Source organism: Anser brachyrhynchus (assembly GCF_964034855.1).
Source record: "Anser brachyrhynchus genome assembly, chromosome: 1".
Lineage (NCBI taxonomy): Eukaryota > Metazoa > Chordata > Aves > Anseriformes > Anatidae > Anser > Anser brachyrhynchus.
This window is the reverse complement of record NC_137694.1, coordinates 156275644-156295007: the sequence shown is the minus strand read 5'-3', so window position 1 is coordinate 156295007 and position 19364 is coordinate 156275644. Positions and strand designations below refer to the sequence as shown.

At 45.0% G+C, this 19364-nt stretch overlaps 1 protein-coding gene across 1 annotated transcript in view; it reads left to right on the top strand.

The window, feature by feature from the left end:
- The first annotated feature begins 4413 nt into the window (after positions 1–4413).
- Positions 4414–19364, top strand: part of RAP2A (RAP2A, member of RAS oncogene family) — a 31568-nt gene continuing 16617 nt past the window's right edge. Inside the window, exon 1 of the mRNA XM_080555594.1 lies at positions 4414–4770. Coding sequence (XP_080411720.1) covers positions 4457–4770 — 314 coding nt within the window. The 5' untranslated portion in view covers positions 4414–4456. The remainder of the gene's footprint in view (positions 4771–19364) is intronic.

Sequence of the window (19364 nt, the reverse complement as noted above, 5' to 3'; positions counted from 1 at the left end):
CTCCCCAGCGCCAAAAATGCTTAAATGTAGGCTACGTGCAACTTAACCAAAGGAGAAAGCTGCCCACACATCATTTCTGATGAGCTGGTTTACAATCTCCCTTGCTCAGCACGCTCGTCTGCTGGGAACCCAGTCCAAGCGCTCAGTTCCCAGTTTTGCCAAGCATTTCCTAGTGCTTACCTCAGCTTTGTGAGGCGCCTTCCCCAGAGCAGGTTCCAGGCTCCCCGGTAGTCCGGCTCTTGTGCCACGGCCAAGCAGGACGGCAGAGGGCTCGGGTCCAACCTCCTTACCCTTTGCGAGCACCCGGAGGTTGTTCCTGCTTCCCTCTAGACTGCTGCTCCTTTCATGGACAAAGATGTCAAACACCTACGATTTTGCGGTCAGTTAAAATAAATAAATAAATAAATAAATAAATAAATAAATAAATAAATAAATAAATAATGGGGGACAAGGTCGATGGTCAATGCAGGGATGGAAGGGAAATTAACAGTGTGACCACCTAAAAATGCTAAGGACAGGGTGAGAAAAGTCAGCCACCTCTCACCCCGCTTAGCTGTATCTTGAGTTTGATAACAACTTTACGGGCAGACAATTAATCAGACAATTAATTGGGCAAGAAGTATCAGATGAAAGGCTGAACATAATCTCATCCTTAACACTTGATGCTGGCTACGCTTCCTAAAATACTCTAATTACACGTGGCTAGGAGCGATCCATGTGACGACAGAACTGCTCTGCCAGCCTGAACAGAAAAATATGGCAGTAAGCACGGACGGGATGTCACTGTTGTTCTACTGACCTGCACTCGGAAAAGCCACAGAAAGCAAATATATTCACTAGAACAGTTTGCAGAATACACAGGCGCTATTTTATCCTTTCTGTCATGCTTAAATGTCAGGAGACAGTCATCAGCACTCAGATTTCCCTGTTTTCCATCTTGCCAATGGCACTGTTACTACTGAAAAATTAGCAAACCTTAGCTATGGCATAAAAACAGATGTTAGAGGCCTTGTTCCTCTTTCATACACACACTCTAATGTGCAGTCAGAGGCTACAATAGCTACCGTGAAACTTATGCAACTGCGTGTAGTTTTCTGCATAAAATAAAAAATATTTATAGAGAGACTCCAGCCTATCATAAGACAGTGTGGTTAGCCACAGGCTGCTGAAGTCTGAAATATGATAGTTCAATATAAGACATAAAAGACTTGCAAAGTGAGCAATAAAACTGTCTGAAGTTTCTAAATCCTGGGAAGCCAGCGAAACCCAGACGCACAGCACAGAGGGACTAGATAACTCCAGGAGGTCGTGCTGGGAAAGGAGACCGTCTGTCTGCCGGTCAGATGTGGGACGAGATATTTGCAGGGACGAGCCTTGCCCAGTTCAGTCTTTGGTGGCAGGACGTTTCTCTTTCCCCAAAACATGCCTCTCCATCCCCCCACCTTCTCTGGTAGGGAATAGCAAAAGTATAAGCAGTGTGTATAAAAGAAAGGCGGGCAGCCCCATGCCCTCCACCTCCCGATAACTAACTCCACATCACTGATACCTGCAGTTCTTTTTAGGGAGAGGCTCCATCATGGACCAGCTGAATTTTCAATGTTGTCATCTTTGACCAAGGGTGAAGGCTACAAAAATAAGGCAGTGGTAAGGCTTTTAGCCTTACAAGATCCTTGGGAACAGTTGTCCATTCCGGGCATCCAGCACCTCCTCCAGTAGACCATCCGGCCCTTTCTTTTCCATCCTCCATGCCATATTTACATTTCATTTCCCTTACATTTCATTTTTTAAGAGTTTCTTTAATCCCTGCACACATCACCCCACTATCACTATGTGAAAAAATGCTTGAAACTCGACCACCTGTGAGCCAGACCACCTGGTGTAACCCTGTTCAGCATGCACGCTTCTCTTGTCTCTTTCTGAACCATTGCATCCTCATCCTGAGGACCTGAACCAGCAGTCAACAGCTTCTCTCTGAGAAATACCCAGCTCCAGGAGCCTGCTCTAGTCGCAGGATGCGTAAGGGAGGCCCCCCGTCTCCTCCCTTCAACACAGATAATTGCATCTATTTTTTATGATTGCACATCAGCCTCCTATTCTGAAGCACAATGTGTTTTAAAGCCTGTTAGACACATTCATCTTTCGCTGTTCTTAACGTAAGGCCAAACCCTCCGTCCTCTGAGATCTCTCTTTTCCACCTAGACTCACAACCAGTTTAGATCCATGCTCTTCTGTGCTGTTTGCTAGCTGAAATGCCCACGCCTTCGTTCTGCCCCAGCTTATTTGTTACTAGCAGCCGTGTGCCTCCTCCACATTTGCTTCTGCTGGTTTACCCAGACAAATATTCCAAGTGTACTCTTGTAGATAAGCTTTGCTCTATTCCAGTAACCCTGCCGGGTGTATTTTTGTACACGTCCCTCTTTCTTGGACATGGTTCATCAGAACCGGGTGCACTAATGTCTCACTAACCTCACCGAGCGGCTTGACCTTGTGGACGTCACAGTCATGTTTGTTTTTTCCTAACGGCATTAAATCGCTAGCTTCCTTTCATCATTGACTAATAAACCCAGGTATTTTCCCAGTCCTCTGCTAGAGAGTGCCCTGATGTACAGCGCAAACACTCATTAACCCATACGTGCAGCATCTTGCATGTTCTGCTACCACACGTTCTTGTAGGCTCACTTCTGTTACTCGAAGGTCTCAAGTCAGAAACAAACACAAATGAGATTATTCACTGAAAACGTTAGTCACTTCTGACTAGACTAGCCAGGCTCAGTAACATTTACAAATGGATTCTGACAGTCCCGTAAAAATCCTGTGTATCGTTGTTATTTAATGTATTTACATCACATGGATGCGCGTGGTTTGGTTTCGCTTTGGTGGTTTCTACTGCATGGGCATCGCCAGAAGCCAGCAAATAACCTTCCTTCTTCTAGACAGGCTAAAGCTACGGGCATCCTGCTAAGATAAATTTGTTTTGAAGCTTTGCGGATTGAGAAGAAATGCACAGAAGAGAAGACAGGCTATTACAGCAGAGGGCCACAAAGCTGAAAGCACTGCGTATGGCAGCACGTAACCAAAAGACTCAGCAAGGGGACAAGCGTTCACCGAAGTCTCAGAAATACATCTGCCGCCGAAAACTCCACGTTAAGTTTGGGAACGTGAAAATAGGTCAGCGGGGAAGTAGAACCGGACCCGCCCGGAAAGCAGGCTGGGACCAGGTGCCTTACCTAAGACGAAGGCTTGATAAAGCAAAGGGAAGAACAGCACAGCGAGGAACCTAACCCCGGGGGGGAGCTGCTTTTCCGGCAGCTTTCAGGAACTACCTGACTGACTCTGGCTCTGAAGAGGCAGAAGCCTTGAAAAGAAACAAATTCTCTTCTCTATATATTCGATTGTTTTGGCCAGTGATGATTAGGAGAACAAAAATAAAGGGTTAAGGAGCCTCATGGTGGAAAGACACGTATATAAATGCGTACATAAATTCCAGAGTGACTCTGAATCCCACGAGAAGCTTACATCTCCTCACCGAGTGTTTTCCTTTCAGATGTTGTTGATTCAGAGCTATTTCCCCCAGGCTGCCCTCCCTGGCTCCCAGCCGCTGTCAGGAGGGGACGGCGAGGCGGGCGCCCCTTGGTAACACACACGCAGCCACACTCCTTGCGAGCACACACCACCACCACGAAGGACACCCGAGCAGGACCGCTTCAATAGACTTTATTGACCGCATTGTACATCAGCACGCGCTTCAAACGCCGGCCTGGGGCCCCGGGATCCCCAACGGACATTGCCAGGGCCCCCAATAGGCACCAACGGACACCCAACAGCCGCCAACCGCCACCCCCCCCGCCCCGGGCTCCTCTGACAGACACTTCCGGCCGCGCCACCGCCCCGCCCCTCCGCACCCCCGCGCCGCCACCCATTGGCTCGCCCCTCCCTGCGCGTGACGGCGGCGCGGCCGCTGATTGGCCCCGGCGCGCAGCGCGTGTACGCGGAGCGGGCCCGCCGAGCGGCTCGGCGGAGGCGCGGGCGGGGCCGCTGTCTCCACGGCGACAGCGCAGAAGGCAGGGCGTCACGTGGGCGGCGGCCGCGCTCTCCCATTGGGCCGGCGGGCGGGCGGGCGAGCGGGCGGGGGAGGAGGAGGAGGAGGAGGAAAGAGCGAAAGGGGGTGATGCCACGTGACTCCCCCCCTGCCCGCTGTCGCATCCGATTGGCTGTTGCCACGGCGACCGGGGCAGGAGGGGGCGTGGCGCGCGCCCCGCCCGAGGCGCGCCGCAGCCCCGGCAGCGCGGCCCCGGCGGCCGGGAGGAGCCGCGGCGGGAGGGGGCGGCGGATGGCGGGGGGGTGAGGAGGGGCCGGCGGCAGGCGCGGGTCGGGCCGGGCCGGGCCGGGCCGAGGGAGGAGGAGGCGGAGGAGGCGGAGGAGGCGGAGGAGGGTGGCGGCGGAGGTCGGCGGGAGGATGCGCGAGTACAAGGTGGTGGTGCTGGGCTCGGGCGGGGTGGGGAAGTCGGCGCTCACGGTGCAGTTCGTGACGGGCACGTTCATCGAGAAGTACGACCCCACCATCGAGGACTTCTACCGCAAGGAGATCGAGGTGGACGCGTCGCCCTCCGTGCTGGAGATCCTGGACACGGCGGGCACGGAGCAGTTCGCCTCCATGCGGGACCTCTACATCAAGAACGGGCAGGGCTTCATCCTGGTCTACAGCCTGGTCAACCAGCAGAGCTTCCAGGACATCCGACCCATGCGCGACCAGATCATCCGCGTCAAGAGGTGACGAGGCGGGGCCGCACGCACGCCCTTTCCCCCGCGGCAGCCCCCCGCGGGCGGCTGGAAGACCGGGGGCACCCCTCGCGGGGCGGGGATGGGGGCCCGAGGGGCTCTGCGGGGGCATTTCTGGGGGCTGTCGCACCCCACGCGCACGTACCGGGGCGGGTGGGGATGTCCCTCCTTGCCTAGACACATAGCTGTGCCCCTGAAGGTCCCGCTCCTCAAAGCGCAGGGTCACCGGGCTGTGCCTCCCTAAGGAGGTGGTGGCTGTGAGGTTCAGGCCTTGCACACGCCGGTGGGTATCCCAAATATCCCGCTGGCACCACGGTGAAATGTCGGTGCAGGGTGAAATGCCGGTACGTGATGCTCAGGTCCCCGTCAGGCCCCCTCAGCCTGCAGGGCTAACGTCGTGGCAACCCTTCAAGCCATGGCACGGCTGAGAAAACGCCGCTATCAGCTCTTCGCAGCCCCACGTCTCTTCTCCCACATGGAGGGGGATTGGGCTGGTGCCACAGGACCGGGTTTTAGCTGAGGCTCGGCCACCTGAAAGGGCAGCCCCTGTAAATAACCCCAGCTGGACTGCAGCCGTCGGGTTTGCAGCTCACCGTGTAGCGGTGGCAGCGGCGGATGGTCTGGTGGCAGGAGCCGCTGCTCCAGACCGAGGCCCCTGCAAGACGTGTTTTGAAACTGGGGAGGAGGGTGAGGAGGGGAAAGGCGAGGGAGGAGGCGAAGCTCAGATATTTCTGGAGACTTACAACTTTCTCACAGGAGGTGTTTCTTAATATGTGTCCTAACTTTTTAACAGGGGGATTTCTGAAGGCTGATGTAACAAAGTTATTTTGAACTCAGTAGGGAAAATGCGTTTTCTGTATCCTTACGATCCTTATCGCTCATACATACCTTACAGCAGAACGGTTTTGCTCCGAGTAGTTAAGGTGGACTTTATTCGTTAGTAAATGCCTTTGGCTTTCCTGTGTTTAATCATCGCTCTACATTCAGTGCCTGAACGCGAGCTGCAGCTTTTGCAGCGTGCTCTGCGCCTTGCAGCGGAGTGCCTGCCTTCAGACCCGAGCTGACAGCCTGTAGGTAGGTGAAGCAGAACAGAAAGCACCTTACACTTCCATAGTTATATTGACTCAGCACTGCTCAGGGTGGGTCTGAACGCCGCTCGTCTTTTTCTGCTGTCATGGCTCTTACTGCAAGACTTCAACTTCTGTCTGTCAGCGAGCTACTTTGTGAAAGAGATCCGAGCAGTATTTTAATTCTAAATTTCTCTTATGCAAAGCAATCTAAAAGCAGCTGAAATCCAGGTTCTGGCCAGTCCTGAATTTTTTAATTGAGGTGCAGTTGAAAGGAATATAATATTGACTTGCAATATTAAAAAGTGAATTACAAGATTTCAGCAAGTGTACCAGGTCTTCCCTAGTCGACTTACCTCGTCTTATGGTTGTGCGTTTTGCTGCTTTGTTTTACAACTTGATGCAAGTTCAAAGGCAGCGTCTTCAGACCTGACGTGCCGTTCATTTAACCAGTAGAAAGGATGCAAGCTTAACTGGAAGAATGCAGATGTACAGATATGTGTCTGTGCAAGGAGTTCTAATTTATAATTTACAGCTGCACAAATGCATTAATGAGAGGTAAATAATCACAGTCCCATTTACTTGGGTGTTTTGGAGGAGATGTACCTGAAAACTGCAAGTACCTGCTTATGTCGATACAAAGCCACGATATAAGTCTCTGAACTTTAATTGTACCCAAAAACTGATTGACCAGGTCCCCAGCTGGTGGGTACCTTTGCATTTTACGTGCCCTTGCTATTTTTACTTTTTCTGATGGAAGGATTCCTGTGTTCTTATATAATTAGAGAGTAGCTATAGTTATTGTCCCAAGAAGTAGAAAAGCCGGGTGAAATTCCCTCTTCGGGCTGAGAGATGCAGGCTTGAGTTTTCTGCTTCCCTGGCCTGACCACCACATCCCAGGCCAAACTAAGCTAAGGGAATCCTTCATTCCACCCGGTGAAGTTGATTTGCTTTACAGGATTGAGTGGCCGAAAGAGAGGGAAAAAGTGGACCTTAACTCTGAAGCCAGCCCCTAGAGGCTATCCAACAGATAGCCATTTAATGGGAACAGAAACCAAGCTGACAACAGCTATTTAATATTAAAAAAATGCATAGATTTCCTCAGAAACGGGACCGAAATCCAGGTCTCCCAGTTTCCAGAGGAGTCTCCTAGTGGCGCGACTATAAAGTCAGGATTTCTTTTGTACTGCGTGGTGTGGGAGCCTTGCAGCCCTTTCAGGCGTGGTGCACAGCTTTAACAAAAGGAGCAGGGGATGGCTCCGTAGCCTTCAAGCAGGTAATTAAAGCTCCTTCCTGGAAAATGCTGGTTGAAATGTAAACCACCTTCTTTGCCAAGCGTTTTTGTCTGGATTTCTCTGGGAACGAATGAAGGCGCTTTGCCCTCGGTGAAGGAGCCCTGTCAGTGCTAGGCGGACGGCTGCGCCTCCAGCAGCTCTGAGCAGACAGGTGAGAAGAAGGGAGAGGGTTTAGAAGTGCTGTCGGCTGGAGTTTCCCAGATTTACACGTGCTGCCAGCGTCGGACGAAGGATCGCGGTGGTACAAAGTCACAGCTGCTGAGCTTCCTCTTCCGGACGCTGCTCCTTGCGCCGGTTTGTGCCCGAGGAGTGACTTGGCCGTGGCTTGTGCTGCACAAAGCAGCCACCGCTGCAGTCAGCTGTTGTGGCCCTGCTTGTCCGGAGCGCGTGCTTTAGGGTTAGTACCCGGGGAGGAGGAAATTGTTGAAGGGGCCGTGCCCTCGGTGAGGGAAGCAGGGGATGCCTTGTTCTGCTGGGTGAGGGGTGTGATCGGGAGGGGGGGATGGAGGACGCGGGGCGCCCTGATGCGGGGCGGTGGGTTGTGCAGAGTGAGCCAAAGGTTTGGGAGCTTGAGAGCGCCTCCACACTTGCTTGGAGCAGTTACCACTGATTATGATAGTTAAATAAACTTAGCTCGTGAACTCCTCACGGTACAACTGAATGCTTATCTGAAATGCATCGGTCAAACCCCATGGTCTTCGTGTTTCAGGCACCTCGTACCAGTTTCTGGATCCCACTCGTGCCAGATACGTCCGTTAAGCCTTGCTTCTTCGCATTCTTGCAGATCTGTACTTCCAGATGCTGCGAGATGGTAGCGTTGGGAAGATGGGGTGTACCTAAGCGTAGTATTTTTCATGTGGTGTCTTTGAAGGGCGCTCAATTCCCTTTAGCTTTTTTTGTGTACAGAAACTGACTGCTGCCTTACTGGCTCCTGGTGGGAAACACAAAATGTTATCTGGGCATTTGTAGGTACTGCAGTTCCGAGACCTCCTTTCCTCCCAAAATGGATTAGCAGGTTTGGCAGCAAAGAGCTCTTTTGCTGCAGACAGAACTGTTTTCTGGAGGAACTTTTTAACTTGTGAGAACAAGGCTAGCCTGGGTGAGTGGGCCCGTGCGGCTGAAGGTCTGCAGCGAAGTGAGAGCAGAAGCTGTCAAATGGAACAGGTTGGTGGTGATACACCCCAGTGAGATATCCAGATTCACAAAGAAATAGCAAGTATGTAGATTAAGAAGCGTGGAATAGTGGTTTGTTGGTTTTGTGGGGTTCTTGTTTGTTGTTTTTTTTTTTCAGAGCAGAGTTGAATAACTTCTAACATGGTTGTGTTTGTCTGTTATGTGATTAGAAAGCTCTCTGAAGCCAACCTGCTGATATTTACCATATACTGAATTTTAATTTTGGATATGACTTTGCCAGTGTTTTATTCCCATGAGGGATGCTTAAACGTTGTCGACTGTGTACTCTAGGCGCCCGTGTAGCTTTCTGTAATGTAACTTCTCTGTCTGGGCATATTAAGGATTGTAGGATGTTTCTAGTAGAACCCCATGAAATAGCAAAGTATCATTGTTCCAGCAGAGTCTAAAGCACAGAAGTGAAATTCTTACAAAGTCAATCTGCTGTTCTTGTCGTGGTTTCTGCAGACCAGTGCTTTAAAGACAGGACTGTAGGGCTCATCTTTTGGAGAATCCGCCAGATTCTACTTCAGGCAGTACTTTTGGGAAATGCTTTATTTCAGAAGTGGGAAAACGAGTAAATATAAAACTTCTAAATAATCTATTGCTTAATTTCTCTACGAAGCAAAGACGAGAAAACACATTAATTTTGACTGAAAATGCAGACTGAACACTGTAGATATATTACAATGAAATACTGCAGAAATGTGGCTGAGTTGAGTGTTCTTTGTGGCAATGCTTATCATCAGGATGAAAATCTGCCTCCCGGTCTAGGGATTCTATGTGGCAATTCAAAACACGCGAGAGAAGCAATTATTGAAATTTATTAATTGTGAAATCAGCATCTTGAGTCAATGATGATTGATGTTTTTAGTGTCTTAATGGTGATTAAGTCTGAAATCTATACTTGAAGTTACAAATTGCTCAAATGTCTAGTTTAAAAATGTTGTTTTCCAAGTGCTGTGAAAATTAAATATTTTTTTACTTAAAGATCACTTAGCAGGTTAGGGTCCGGTTCCGTATTAAAACTCAATAATATCATCATACAAATGACTGTCAATAGAGTTTGGAAGGGATTATATAGTTGTATTTATTCTTCAGCTCTTCAACCTGGTTTGAAGAGTTCTCACTGCAGTGAATTTTCCAGTGTCACAAAATTTACACAGAATCACAGAACTGTTTGGGTTGGAAGGGACCTCAGGAGGTCATCTGGTCAAGGGTTCCAGGTTTTATGTATTTTTTATCTCTTTTTGATTTAAGAAACTGTTATTCTAATTTTGAGAATCATTTAGAGCAGTACTCAAGAAATGCAGCTACAACACTTGTGACAACAAGTATGGCTCCAGCCTTCCAGGAAGAAATAGCAAAACGGTAGAGACAAAACTTGGAAAATATTACTCCTTCTAAAGTACTGTATGCAAAAGAATGAAACAAAAGTGTAGGGACTTTCTCAGATGCTATCCATGTAGGATGGTAGAAATATGAAGAGACTGAAATCCTTAAGTCTTTTTTTAGCAAGAGGTGGGTTGTTTGTGTTGTTTTTTTTGTTTGTTTTTGTGGTTTTTTTTTTCTTCCAGTAATCGTGACACAGTGGATTGATTACTCATCTTTCAGTGAAAAAGGCAGGGCAGGTAATGAGCACGGTCCACATCCTCCGCTGCATGGCTTACCAAGCTGCCAGCCACTCTTGTGTGCTTGTCAGGTGAAACTTAGCGCTTCACTGCAAGAAGAGATTAATGGGCTTTAAAATCCCATCAAACAGGTGTACCTACTTCTGAGGAAATGCAGGAAACTGTATGGGATTTTGACATGATGCAAGCTTCAGACATTGTGTTAACATTTCTTCAAAGTGTAATAGAAGACCTATACTTTGGCCCTTTTTCTCCTTTTTTTCCCATGTTGGAGGGGACACTACAGACAGCTGTTTCTCAGGTGAGAATCTTACAGAGTGAGAAGAAGAAAATGCAAATATTTTATGTATCTGTGGAGATATAAAGAAGTGGTAAACACAAGTTGGCAGTCTTACCAAGTTGACCCTCTACGTAACACCGCATTCTTCAGCTGTTCAGACATCTCTTATGTCTTACTGGTGAACTATAACCTAGAAAGTTTCTAGAATGGAAGGAGTACCTGTTTGCAGGGTACAGGACTAAATAAGTTTTACAGTAATGTCTTAAACTTTAGCTTCCCTTTGTGGTTTTCAAACAACTTTACCAGACTTCTTTCTGGCTCTTTAGAATGTAGATTTTTTTTTTTTAGTCAATCTACCTTTGTTTTAATATGAAGTTAATGAAATAATTCTGTCAGACAAAATTATAGGTTTCTTGATTTAACTGCGGAATTCATACATAGACAATCCCCTAAAAAAAAATCTCTGACAGTGTGCAATTTTAAGCCATAGAAGATTATTTTAAAATTGCTCAGCTTGGTCTTAAAGTCAAATATTTCAAAGTGTTCATGCATCTTTGGAACATACCACCTTGAATGTTTTCCTGTAGAAGCTTTTTAACTGAATTCCGTACTTGCAGAGTTCACATGATTCTTCTTTCCCCGCTCACTTTCTTGATGATCTGAAATATTCATGCTACTTTGAGTTACTTTCTGTGGAAGCTGTGAAAATTTGAGACAATGCCTTTAACTAGAGTCTTCTAATATTTTTTGTCTGCTTCCCCCCTCCCCAGCTAATCATATAGGTTGATATTTTCCAAGATTTATTTATTTTCCTTTGTAAGGTAAAATGATGTGACAGTTTGCATGTATGGGCACTGAAAACAAATCTTAGAATCATAAAGTCGTCTTGGTTGGAAAAGACCCCTAAGACCGTCAAGTCCAACCGTTAACCTAGCACTGCCAAGTCTACCGCTAAACCATAACCCTAAACACTGCATCTACACGTCTTTTGAATACCTCCAGGGATGGTGACTCAACCACTTCCCCGGGCCCTGCTGCAGTTCATGTTGTTGTAGAGGTGTGTGAATACATGTGGATAGCTAGAATTGTCAAAACAGTAGAACAGTATGTGGCAAGATTTCTGAAGTTTGTTTTCAGTCTTGCAGTGTTACTTGATCATGTCTGCATTGTAAAAATGCTGTTCAATATGTTAAAGATCAAATGTAACAGTGACTTAAGTGGCTTTCATAGTTTAGAACAGTAGTACTTGGACTTTGTACGTTAATGCTTGGGGCTGAATATTTTCTATCTTGCTCTTAATTACGCTGTTTTGACAGATTTTGCAATGATTACTTGGAAAATTCTATCCAAAAAGTCATTGCTTACCAGATTTTCTGTTTTCCCTTTGATATGTAGGGGACAATAATTCTCTAAATACCGTTTTTTTTAAATAGCCAACACAGTTGGCAGTAACTTGCGTGTTTTCTTTCAAAATAACCGTGATTGTCTGCTCTTCAGTTGGCTAGTATGTGTAAGAAACAAATTTTGTTGTTTGGGTCATAAATAAAACATTCAGAGTAACAGTATGTTTTGTTAAAACTGTTCCGTTAGCAGGCATACTCTTTGGACTGAGACTTCAATTGTCATTCTATTTTTAAGAGAGTTTTTAAATGAAGCAAATTTGAAATGTCTGAGGGGGTGGCTGTCCCAAAAATCATTAAATCCATTCCTTTTCTAGTTTTTCACTTAATTCACTTCAAGATTTCTTTCGCAACTAAGAACAAACCTGTGGTTACTGGTTATTTCATCTCAGAAATATTGCGGGTGTTGTTAAAACATCTCTTCCTTTTTTTTTTTTTCCCCTCCTTGTAAATTGTGTAGGTGGTATGTGATGATAACATTTTGAGAGAGAATTGGGAAGCAATGGGGACTGCAGCGCTAAATTATCTTGGCACGTAGTGACTTGTACAAAGATTTATGTGATTAAGGTAACAAGAACTATAGCTATCTGCTACTTCATGTCCTCTTATTCATTAGCTTCCTGCTTATTTTTTTTTCTTGGCCAGAGGTTTCCAGCACAGGAGTGGTCTTCAGTTTTTGCTGCATTAAGGCAAACGGTATAGTCTAGGTACAGTTACAGTGATGAGTACAACTCAAATGCTTTTCTTTGTCGATGGGTTGTGTTTTAGCAGCTGTGTTGTCTTAAATCCTAGTCTAGACGAGAGAATTAAAGGTGTGATAGGAGCATGTTATCCTTTCCCAACATTAATGTCATGGGGCTAGCTCAATTAGTTGGTGCAGTGGTGACGATGTGTAATTCTTGTCTTGGTTAGATGAAAGGCTAGACTAGATGAAAGATCTAGTGAAGGACAAAAAAGGAAAAAATGTTTTTAGAGTTGACTAGCTTGTTTTTGAAACATTGCTTGGGTCACGTAGACAGAGCTTTAATATCTTTTAAGATATAGTTGTTGTCTTCTGCAAAAAATCAGGGTAATGAGGAGATGCGACTAAAGCATTTTAAAGTATTGGAATGTAATCGATGAGGATCGTTCTTTGTGCTAAAATAATTCTGTAAAGTAAGGGTTGGTTAGTTAGTGGTTTTGTGTTGTTTCCACCCCTCCACCTTCGTGTCTTCCCATTATTGTTCTGGTTAACAGGTAGCCAGCCACCTTAACTAAAGATTAATAGTGTTTGAGACTGTGGTTGAGTTGATACTCACGTGGCAATTTAATTTGAACTGGAAATGAATTGGATCCCCGTGAATTGGATAAGGGCACTGAACTTGAAGTGCTCTGAATGTTGTGAAGAAAAGCTTCAGTCCTGGGTTTCTGATGAGTTGCAAGAAAAGATGCTTTCAAGAAATAGCCACATAGATCACGTCTGGGCTATAAGTGAGCTTGCTGTGACAAGCTAGTTTTGGTTTTGGTAGAGAATGTTTGTGCTGTTTGCCCTCTTACTCCTAATACATTTCACAGCATAGAGTGTAAGCCAAGACTGATCAACCTACTTTCTTTGGAGTAGATCTGCTTGCAGTTTCTCACATTGCTATAACATCTTTAACTGCTTTGCAAAATCTTACTTGAAACATTTTATAAATATGCAAAAAAAAAAATCCGGTATGCTTTTTCTTTCAAAAAAAGACATGAACTTGGTAAGAACCATTTAGAAATGCATAAATGAAGTCTGTTCTGAAGATCTGCTTTTCTTCTGAAATTTCCTCTTCATGTTTTCAATTTCAGTTTTAAATTTTGGAAGCTCGTTGTTTTTGTCAGAACAATATAATGGATCTGAAGAATTTTGTTCTTATAATTTTTTAGGGAAATGGTCTAAAGAGGGCAAGGGGAAATCCTTTTTCACCCACCTCTGTGTTTAACTGCACTTGGACGTGACATGGAGTCTTGCAGGTGTGTGTCATGTGAACCACAGGACAGCAGTACTTATTTGTATACTGCCACTATAATGTATTTTAAGAAGGTATGTTTTTTCAGTCTGTGTATTTTCTACTGCCAAAAAGACTTGATGATGTTAAGGGCTTTCCTAGTGGTAATCTCCAAGTTCACATTTTTGCTCCTCTTTCACTGTAGTAATTTTACTGAAAACTGGTCAAGAGGTGGTGGGGTTTTTGTTTCGGTGCTGGTAGTGGTTTTTAATTAGGAGTTCAGTCTTTTTGAAAATAATTTGGAAGGATGATCACCTTGCATGATTTCTTCTGGAGTATTCTCTCAGATGCCTTTCAAAGCCTGAAATAAATAAAAATCTCCTAACTAGTCTGAGTGCCTCGGAGTCTGACCAAACCTGGGCTCTCTGTCTCGCTGCTTAAGGAAGGCATCTGCGCTGCCTGCCTCAGAAGCAGTCAGATTCTTTGTGGCTGACATGCAGGTTACTCCCTACGATGCCTGGAAGAGAGGAGCATGAGTCACCTTCTGCTGGGTTAGTGCTGCGAGCCGCAATCAGAAGCCAGGCAGCGATTTGGAGTGAATTCTTCCATTGCTTTTGCTTGCGTGTTGATAAGATTTTGGGGGGAGAGGGGATCGATGTAGTACAGCTTAAACCTCTTTCGTCAGCTGTGGGTTCTTTAACAGATAACCTCCTCAGTATGCAGCAGGGGACTTGGGGGCAAGGAGGGGATGGCTTCTTTTTAGTATGAAGTGTGCAGGATGCTGTCTGAAGCAGAATGGATGCAGTGAATCCTGGCATTAATTTTCTGAATATGTTATGCACTGGAGGAGATGCTTTTTTCCCCCCCTTTTTGTTTATATCCAGTTTCAGCCTTCTCTTTTCTCACTTTCATTGAGAAATAGGGAGGAACTTAAATGAGAAATGGGTCTTGCAAAAGAGCTTTAGGAATCTGCTGTGCTCTGAGGTGTGTGGTCCTCTTGCAGCAAACTCGTTGAACTATCTCCTTACTAGTAACCCACCTCTTCAGAAGCAGGCTCTCTCACTAATTAAAACACTCAAAAATTCTAATCGTGTGGGATTAAATGGGAACCACTGTGCAGTAATGGAGCAACAGTTGAGCTTTGCCTGAAATATTGAGTCACCTGGGCGAGGGGAGTCTTCTGGTGATCGTTCGGTGTTTGGGATATTGATTTTGCGTTTTCCAGTGACTTTTTTGTATAAACAGTATCAAGAGATCTCTGGGTTTCAGTCCCTGGCATTTTTCCTTAGGTCACTGTCCATACTACCTAGTACACCTGATCTTTTTTCTGTTGTTCCCTTGGAAATTGTGAGTTTACCTTCAAGTGTTTATATATGCCTTAATAGTGGCTCATCTTCATTCCTCCTGTTGAAGAGTTGTTGTTTTTCCTCAGCTTTGCTTGTAGCATGGTGGTTATGGCAGTCTTCTGGGAAAGGCAGGTGAGAAACTCCCCAGGACTGAAGAAAGTGCACGTCCAATGCATGAAACAGCATTGCCACCACTTCTTTTTGTTCCCATGGTTTTGCATGGAAGTGATATCTGCTGTGGTTTTTATTGAGTGTTTTACCATTGTTGTGTTCCTAGACGCACAGAGGAGCGTTCAGTGAATTAGGCCTCCCGAGGGGCTGAGCTGCCTGCGTACCTAATCTACAAATCCCGAGAGAGCTGAGGTGTGTGACCCTGTTGCGGTTGAAGCGTACGGCTCGGCTTGGCCTGCACAGCTGTAAGCCTGCAAGCAGCTGTATCGCTTCGGCAAAAAAAAAGCCTGAGATAGATGCTGCTTGTCAGGAGCTGAAACGGGCAGGCAGCGGCTCTGTGGAGCCTCTTCTTGTCTCTTGGACATGGCTGCCTAAATTCTTCTGGAGGCCTAGTGTGCTTACCTACCTCAGGCCTAGCGTTGTTTGCCACCAGAATGGTTTTCCTCATTTCGCCTCCTGCTTTTTTAGATCTGTTTCATGTTTTGAAATGTTTTGAATAGTGGAATTCCACCACACGATTGTGTGAACACTCTTAGTATGGAGAAGCGAGTAACCAGAGTCTTGATGATCACAAGGCCCACAGCCTGGGCTTGACAATTCTTGTACCTGGAGCTGATCAGCTTATCACACTTCAGAACTGCATGGGACCCTTTCCTGGCTGAGGTTTCTTCTGGGTTTAAGTATTAATAAACCCAGAATGCTGTGACACAGAGACTTGCCAATGCAAAATGGGGAAGCCTCTCTCTTCGGACAGCGTAGAGTTCTTTCTCTCCTTCGAAAATTGTGTTTCTGTTATGCGATTTGTTGTCAGTCCCTAGGATAAGCTGCGTTGCTTCCATGACAATATATTTAACCATTCTGAGATGTCTTCCTTCTCTAGAAACAAGTTCTGTGCACTGGTTATATTACATTGCTGATTATTAAATTATATTTGGAGTAGAATCTACTTGTGTGGCTATCCTTGAACAAATAGTTGTCTGAGGGATGGTAGACTCTTTTGTAGGAAGAAACTGGGCGAGCAAATGATATCAAGATAGCCTGTTGAGAGTCCACAGCTTTTAAAGTCGAAATATCAAATCTGAGGAAAGTTGGTAGACTAGTCTTCACAGGCATCTCCTTTCTATTTCCCCTAGCTTGGATACTGGCAGCCTCACTTAACATTAAAAGCTGTGGACTCTTAGCAGGCTGTCTGTCATCTGCTTCTCCAGTAGTTATAGGTTGGCCATGTGAGATAAGCAATAGCCTTCTCCTCTTTGATCCTCAACCACGTTGCAGAAAGTGCAGGTAATGTCACTGGATCCAGATATTCCCAAATTCTATTCAAATTGTGGAGAAGCTAATCTGCCTGTTCTCAGTGGGGTGAACATCTGGTTATGTCGTGATGGGATTAGGTTTGTGGAACACTGGGCTGCCTTTAATAATAATATCATGGATTGGATCGTAATTTTTCCTACGCTGTTTGAATGGATATCTAATGATCTCTGTCTGGCACTAGGTACATTATAGACTTTCCAGCTGGGTTTGTGTAGCCTCGGTTGCTTGCTAAAGTATCACTGTGCTGTTATGTAGCTGCTGCAAATCCCTGAAGAATCTGTTTACCATCTAGCAGCTTTTAGTCAAACCTCCTCTAACCCTTTTACTTCTAGCACTCTCTGTAACCAGATTTCATAGCAACCACATTCAGATGCTGAATCTGCTCATCAGATGAGTCTGTCAGCAACTGTTGGCAAGAAATGCTGTTCCTATTACCACTCCAAGTACCAGTTTTTACTTAAAGATCTGCAGCTATTGTGGAAATAGCCCTGCTGCCTCCAGGCCTTATACTTTGTGTTCTGCATTGACCTCTGATTCAGCAAACAGGAGGATTGCTGGACTTGCTCTGCACCTGTGCTGGGGTGGTTTTCAAGAACCACAGTGAGCAAATGCAGTCCTTAAACAGCCTCCTGATGGGCTGGAGCTAATGCTCTTTGCGTCTTTTTCACTTACACTGTCAGTTACATTTGTAATTCCCCAGTGTTCAGCTACAGGGCAATGGTAATGGTTTTATCTGGGACACATGAGGTGAATGAATATGTAACTAAAACTGGGGTCCTTTTTCAAGGGAAGGAGGTGACTGACACTGGGAGACGTTACAAACCCCCAGTTGTTCTCCTGAAGTGGACATGTTCACAAACCTTTATCTGCTGAGCATTCTCCCACAAGAAGTTCACAATTAGCATTGTGGTGGTCTGATAATGATGATGGAAATGTTCGTCCTTCTGTAACTCTTCGATTAAACAAATTCACTTAATTCAGTTTTTACTTACCAGAATTTACAGTATAACCGTATTCTGAAAAGGCAAATGAGTTGTGCAGAAAGTTGAGGTCAGGATATTTGAACTTAAAAGGTTGGGATTGCTCTGGAACATAAGGAAGAGGGAGGGAGGGTGACATACGTGCCACGTACTGCAGGGATTACTGATGCATCCCTAGGCCTGACATAGGCAGATTCAGCAAAAAGCTGTGGTTACAGTTTTCATCTCTGAAAAGAATTTCCACCTTGTGGACTTATCATAGGAAAGAAAATAGGATATATATTTTTTAGTAGGCTACCCCATATTCCTTACATGGATTCTCAAGAGCTTGATCACTTAATATAATTTGCTGTTTATTGAAGGATGTTGTATATTTTTTTCTTTATCCTGTTCCGACCCTAGCAACTGTATTTGGCTAAAGTATACCCAAAACAAAAAGATTCATGGTTTATTTTTTAACATTGACATGAGCATAGTCAAGAAAGAGGACAAATCACCTAGAGGTGGCAAATCACTGAACTCAGGGGACGTTGAATTCTCCTGCAGATGGTTTTTATTAAAAAAATAAAAAAATAAAAAAATAGTGACTGCAGTCGTGGTAGCTCAGTCTTCCGGAGAGGGACAATGGAAATCTCAGTCTTGGATGAAAGCTGAAAAGGCTCACCTTGAAAGTCACTTATTATTCTAAAATTAAGCAATTGTATTGCCTTCCTAGCTGGGATAATTGGGCCGGTAATTGAAGTCTACATTCTTCTCCCAGAGATGATCAAAACACCTTCCTTTGAAAGACTTCGTCTGTCAGCAAGAAACGCGGTTAGATTAAAAGGACTGGGAACAGCCTGGGCTTCACACCCCCACGCACACCTTCATATTAATTGAAATGGCCTTTCTGCATAGGACGACTTAATGTGGAAAAAATAATTAGTGGACTATTTTCAGGAAATTCTGGTTACCAATTAGTGATTCAACAAAGAAGGTGTTATGGACACTGGGTGTGTGATTCCTTTAAATATAGACTCTTTCTTAAAAGAAATCCAACTTTTCTCGAATGGCTTCTTACCGTTTTGACTGCTTCTTTTGAGTGTTCAGTATACAAACTGCCATCCTTCCTGGATGAAAATTTCATGACTAAATTACGTTCTGAACAAGTTTAGTTGAGCTAGTATAAAGCCACATTGTTTGATCCCACTTCAGATAAATGTAACCGTTTTCCTCACTAATTTAAGCAATACTAAGATTGGTGTCCATGTGGGAATTCACAACATCTTAAATGGTTGAGGTTGGCCTGGCTTCTTGTTCCTCCCTCTGAAAAAAATTCTCTCAGTCTGAACAATATGATCTTTTGCTGAAAAGTCTTTTCCTTTCTTTTCCTTCCCCTCTCACACAGATGCATGAGTTCTTCTCACCACGAGCTAGTGAAGCACATCCTTTTTGCCAGCCAAGCTACCTCCTGTTGCTACCTCCTGTTCAATGGCAGCATCCGTCAGCCCACAAACTGGCCATGCAGCCCTGGGCTCTGACCCTCCTGGGGAAGACGCCATGGGCTGTCTTCATGGACAATAAAACACCTGTCCATCGTTTTAGTAAAACTTGTCTGGGAAAAGGTGGCTTTTATTCTTTTATAACCTTGGCCAGACCCACATAAATTAACGTTTGTACATGAATTGAAACGTAAATAGCTCAACATCTGGGATGTTGAGTATACCCAAGTTCCTCATTCTGGCTGACGTTTTTAATACTTACGCAAATATTGGATTTGAGATATACATAAGGAAGAAAATATTTACATTTTACGATTTTATGTACCCAATACCTTATATCTGGTGTCATTTTATAGACATTAATTTCTTCCTAGGGAAGTTCTGGATGCTAGAATGGTTGAATTTTTTGTTTCAGGTCTTCCAACGTATTCAGGATGCTGATTTAGAATAAAATAGTTTGTGAGGTACTTTTCTGTAATGCGTACTTGTCTT